The 6000-nt window shown below is 49.0% G+C and overlaps 1 protein-coding gene across 3 annotated transcripts in view; it reads left to right on the top strand.

Annotated features, from left to right (window-relative positions):
* Positions 1-356: 356 nt before the first annotated feature.
* Positions 357-6000, top strand: part of PFKP (phosphofructokinase, platelet) — a gene marked incomplete at its 3' end in the record, with an annotated part of 46517 nt that continues 40873 nt past the window's right edge. For all 3 annotated transcript variants that reach the window (XM_081996707.1, XM_081996706.1, XM_081996705.1), the window contains exon 1: positions 357-1223. In XM_081996707.1, the coding sequence (XP_081852833.1) occupies positions 1139-1223 (85 nt within the window). In that variant the 5' untranslated portion in view covers positions 357-1138. The remainder of the gene's footprint in view (positions 1224-6000) is intronic.

The following is a 6000-nucleotide window of genomic DNA, read 5'->3' as shown; positions in this document are numbered from 1 at the left end:
TCTTACCCTGCATCACTGCGGGTGCTGTGCTCCTCGCCCACTGATGCGAGTCTTCCAAGCAACAGCGGAGCGTGAGAGGACAGGCCAAGCCGCCTTACAAGAACAGGGCACTGAGCTACCGACACGCTGGAGGCAGATTTCCCACTCGAGCCTCTGGCAGAGACGGCTGGGCGCTCCCCCTCGAGCAGCCCCCGCCGCCCGCCAGGCCGGCAGCAGAGCTCACACGAGCCGGCCGCTCCCAACCAGCGCCGGGCACACCCAGAGTCATCCCGGAGAGCCGAGCTCCACAACGTGGGACCCTGACGGCCGCCTCAGCACGGCTGCGGCCGCCGGAGAGCTCCCGTGGCAGGGGCTGCCCGGGCAGCCCGCTCCCGCAGCTCCACACCCGCGACGGGGACTCAGTTGTACCGCGGAGAGGACGAGTTAACTACAGCCGACAGAGTTAACTACAGCCGACAGAACTCCCTCCCCCTCCGCTGCCGCCCTACCAAGAGCCCAACCGTCTTCCCGCATCGCCCCCGCCTCAGGCGCCGCTGGGGGAAGGGCGCCGCGGGGGCTCCCGCCCCCACCTGGAGCCCCGCCCCCGCCGCCGACCGCTCCCTCAGCCTCGCGCCACCCACCCCCCCACCTGCCAGCTCCCTCCGAACGTAACTACACTGCCCGCCCGCCGCAACGGCCGCCACTCGAGGCGGCAGCTCGCCTTCTCATTGGCTCCCTGGCCCGCCCATCAGCCCCGGCTCCTGAAGGGGCGTTGGAGGGCGGTGCCGGGTCGCGCCGCGTAGGGCTGTCAGCGGGAGCGGGGAGAGGAAGCGGCTGCAGGCAAGAGGCGGGGGGAAGAGGCGGGTGGTTGGCTGCGATGTGAGAGCTTGTAGCTCGTCTCCGCTCTCAACTCATCTTTTTTTTTTCCCCGTTTTGTTTTTTCACACAGCCGCCCCCTCCCCTCATTTTTTTTTCTGTAGAAATATACCTGTCTGTGAATACGCGCCTATACCGGGATTTTTCGGGCTCTTTTCCCGCAGAGGCCAAGTATTTGATCCAGCGGAGTGTGCAGCTCGGGTAGCAAGGCAGAGCCCCGCGGCCAGGGGCTCCCTCAGCCACCGCGTTCCGTCTCGCTCGCCGGTGCCACCCCTGCAGCGCCATGGATCACCAGCCGAAGTTCTTCGAGAACCTCTCGGGCACCGGGAAGGCCATCGGGGTGCTGACCAGCGGCGGCGATGCCCAAGGTAGCTGCTCACACCGCTCACTCCGGGAGCGAGGGGAGGGAGCCGAGAGGGAGGGAGAGGCAGAAGATGAGGGAGTGGGGCGGGGGGTTGGAACTGCGGACACGGTGGGGAGTGGTGGCAGCAGAATGGGAGGGTGAGGAGCCCTTCGGGGGACGGTGTGAGGCATGCAGGAACGCCAAGGGCCTCCCGGGCACGCAGGGCGCCCATGCGGGCGGTTGGGGAAGGAGCCGGTGGGCGTTAGCAGCGCCTGCGAGAAGGGAGTAGGAAGCACGGGCTGCCCCGGGGCGGCTGCGGGAAGCCGCGCTGCTGGCGCACGTGGCGGCAGTGGAGAGAGGGGTGCCGGGGAAGGGGGGCACGCCAGGTCGCCGTGATTCTCGAGCTCCTCTTCCCGTGCTGGCCCTCGAGCCGTCTCTCTTACTAAAATTATTTAAAAGAGAAATCATGTTGGCGCGGCCTGCGTGCCTGAGCCGCCAACATACCCTCGTCCTTCCTCCTCCCTTCCTTTTTCATCACACTTCCTCTGAGCCTGTCTCGGCAGGGAAGAGCGTAGAAACGCTCCAAAAAACTTTTGCCACCAACATGTGTTCACCCTTCGGGAGACGGTGGGAGAGGGGAGTGAGGAGGAAGAGCGGATTGCTGTTCTGCACAGGGGAGGAGGTCGTGCCGCCTTGCACGGCGGGTGGGAGGCTGTCTTCGCTGCTGGGGCTCTGCCAGCCCTCGCCTCGTCTGTTTTCACTTCGTTTTGGCACCAGGAACACTGCTGTGTTCCTACCCACGATTTAGAAAGCTCAGATGGTAGTTTACTCCCCAGCCCCGTAGGAATACGTTGGAAACGTGTTTCACCTCCTTCAATCTCTCAAGTGTAGAGGGGGTCATAGCTACGGGACAGGGCGAACAAAAGACCTATAGACGCCAAGAGGGAAGGGGAAAGAAAAGAGGCTTGATCACAATATACTTAGTCACGAAGTCATGTTTTCCTACGTTTTCGTTTCCCTTTCTTTACCAAAAAAAACTCATATATATTAGTAGTTGGAAGTTTAATTAAGATTTCAGATGTGCAATGCTCCATGCTATTTGAGAGGACTCTTGCTCTGCTTTCGCCAGCAGAGTTGTTTAATGATGATTGCTTTTAGGTCCTTCCCTTCAATTACGATTTTTTTTTTTTTTCCCCCGGGAGTGTCTCGAAAGTACTTTCACCTAAAGAAGAAACGGCACTCTTACTCGCGTTTGTGAAGAGAATAGAGGTGGCGGCGAGGGGAAGAACCTCTCTCTCGGTTTTTTTTGCATGGGCTCGGTAGTTTCATGACCGGTTTCCCCAGAGTTTTACGCGGGGGGCAGCCCGCAGCCGCGGACGGGGCTTCTGCCCCACGTCCCGGTGGGGTGGGAGCGGGCGCGGGCCGCGGCCGCCCCTGGGCCCGCTTTCCCGGCGCGCCGTAAGGCGGTGGCTGTGTGGACCAGCGTCTCTGCGCTCCCTGCCCGCCGCCGGTGTGTACGTGATCCGCCGCGAGTCGCTGCAGATTCCGCCTCTTTGCGTCATCTGGGCTGGGAGAAGCATCCTCCCTCCCTCCCTCTGACCGCAGGAATAACGGGGGAGCCCCCGGGTTTACCTGGGATTATCTGAAACCCTTTCTAATCGGGGCTGGAAGGGATTTGGTACCAACCGGAGAGGAAAACGTTGCAGTTCCAGGGAAAATGCAAGTTGACGCCCGCAAACGGCTTCTCTCTTGCCCCTCGCTGGGGTTACACTTGCTCAAGTTTTATCCACGTTCTGATTGTCATCAATTCCACCGCTAAGTGATTCTAGGAGGGACTGTGAATCAAGGCATCTTTGTTTTAATAGCCTAGTCGCCAGATCGCCATTTTCAGTTTGAAGCGTAACAGGGCATTGCCTCAAGCAGCAGTAGCATGTTCAGCAAGAGGCTGAGCCCTGCTCCTCGCTTCTGCGTGGCTGGAGATTATATAATGCAGCAGCAGATGCATCTCTTTTTATAAAGTATTAATCTGCACTTGCCTCTGTGTGAATTAAAGCATTTAAAGGACTTGCACAATCCATGGGTAACGTCTAGACTTTATTATGTGGCATATTGCAACTGCAGCATATTTACATGGAGGGATAAAAAGGAACTGCCCGTGAAAGTTGCCGTCTGAGGAGTGAGGTTGTCACAAAGACCAAACAAAGTAAACTGGATGACTTCCAAATCCAGGCAGCGTTGTCCTAACTTAGAAGAATAAGGAAAAAAAGCCAAAATGCCGCAACATTTTAGAACTTGATCATTTCAACTGAAGCGCACAACACAGTTGAGGTTCATAATCCTTACTATCTTGGTGATGATGTAGATGTGTAAAATATGCAACCTCAAGTCTGTTTGCATGCTAGGTTAAGAGTTAAACAAGGGACAGAATGAGTCATGCCCTGTCAAGGTCACTTGCCCTCTGTAGGGCAAACGTGCGAGAGAAGTGAATTGTGAAGTATAAGCAGAAGGAAATATGCTGCTATTACTGCAGAGCTGTTTGAAAATATATGTTCAAGCAAACTGTAGGTGAAGCAAAACTACTAACTCTGAAGTAGGCAGAAAAGTACTAATTAAAAAAAAAAAATTCCAGTCTCCTTTTTGGGGTTTTATGTTTTGGTGTGGTTGTTGTTGTTGGTTTTTTTTTTTTTATTTGCCAGACTAGAAATCTTCAGAATACCTGTAATGCAAACTAAACTCACAGGAAATTGAGTGGAAAGAACATCTATTAGTGTTACAGTAAACACATAATCTTCATGTCAATAGATGCCTTGATTTAGATTGGTAGGCTGCAAATCTTAGTCCAGAACAAAATATACTTGAAATTCTTTTAAAATAGAAGTACTGCCTTTGCTGTTATTGTACTTTTTAATAATTTAGAAGTAGCATTAGGTAAATTACACAAGCCTTTCTATTTATAGGACATGTTAAGGTTTAAAGTAGTTCCCCACATTTGTGGTATTTCCTCGCAAGGTTTTTTGTTTGTCCTTTTTATTACCCATGGAATATTAAGGACTAGAGAATATGTATACGTCATACTGGAACTATTATAGTTTAGTCACTATATTCTAAACACAAGTGTATTACTTCGGTGGAGTTAAAGAGTTTATCAATGATTTATTTCACAGAAAAAAGATGTATATTTCATACACTTAAGTTTGTAAGTACTAAGCTTTGCAGTCCATCACTTTGGCTAGCCAGCTGTTAAACTGTGAACTAAAACCAAGTACTTTTCACCATAATCACAAGTACCTTGAGAGGCGAAAGAAGTCTTGACAAGTCAAGAGTTTAGTTCTGTTTCTGGACTGTTTCTAAATGGTAGTGGTTGCAGCTCAGAAAGGTGGACTAAGAAATGGATTTTAAGTCTGGCTTCTGTCTTCGCTTTGTGGGACTCTGGCCATGGTCTGCTTCAGGTCATAAAGTACACTGGTGGTATTTTACACTGGTTGCCAGTGGCTGCCACTGACAGTTTTGGTTGCCGTAGGTCACTTATGTTTGTACAACCATCTGCATATTCTAGGACCATGATAGGTATGGCTCAGCAGCAGGAACAATGTCATCCAAAAGCTTCTGACAGAAGGTGATTCTGTACTGTTGAGGAGTGATGTGTTTGTGGCTACTTTGAGCTGTTGACCGGCATTTTTGTTTTTGAATGTGACGGTGTTATTTTTGAGATAAACTCAAAGACTTAGTGTTGTGGAAGACAGCATAAGTAACCGACTTAGGGATTACATGGTAATGGTCTGGAATATCATAGATGATGACTGCTGAAGTAAAGATCTACGTATCTCTGTGTTTGAAGCATGATAGCCTTCCCAACATTTTGAGGCGTATTTATTACAGTAGTGCAGATATGCTGCTGTTGTCCTGGTAACTTATATTGGAAGAAGAAATTTTGCCACTGAACAAATAAACTCCACTCTTTCAGTAAATACTGATCTTAGAAACAGCTAAAAAGAACCGTATAGCCTCTTGGATTCCAGAGTTTTGGAATATTACAGGTCATGACTGTGGAAGCAAAGATTACATATTTCTACTTGTGAAGCATTACAGGCCTCCAAGGAGCATTACAGGACACATTTAATATATTAGCGTAGATGTACTGATGTTGTCCTTGTAGCATATGATGGAAAAATTTGCTACTGAACAAATAAAATAAATGTAAAAATGCCAAACAAATGAAAAACCATGATGGGGAAGGGGGAACCACACTCCTTTTATGTTGTCCAAATTACAGAGTTTATTTGTTAACAATAACGTGATTTCAAGATAGTCACAAGGAATTTTTGAATTCTAGCCCCCCAAAAAAGGCACCTTTTCCAGCAAATAATAGTGTATAGACATATATATAAAATACATATATATGTATCCATACCAATTATATTTATACTATTATACATATGTAAAATTAAGGAATGTAGTTATTAATGCACGAGCGTAACTATTTCAATGCATTTAATGTTTTTGAGGAACTGCTATAATTAGTGGATTCTATGATTGAAACTAGTCTCTTAAGACTTTTTTTAAATTTTGAAGGAGGAGATATGGATGTAGTCTAGGTGTTGTGCTATTGTATATATTTGTGCAGTAGAGTGTTCTAATACAGTGTCACTGTTTAGAACAACTGTATAGTGTTTTTTTCAGGTATCTAGAATCATTATTGTGATTATATGCAATAAAATCTGTTATGTAATTAAAAGTAAATGGAAAAAAACCAAATTCTTTTTGTAGTGATTTGTTCAGTTCTTGTATTTGACTGCTTCTTT

This window comes from Phaethon aethereus (genome assembly GCF_964289735.1).
Source record: "Phaethon aethereus genome assembly, chromosome: 2".
Classification (NCBI taxonomy): Eukaryota; Metazoa; Chordata; class Aves; order Phaethontiformes; family Phaethontidae; genus Phaethon; species Phaethon aethereus.
This window is presented reverse-complemented; position numbering and strand designations above follow the sequence as displayed.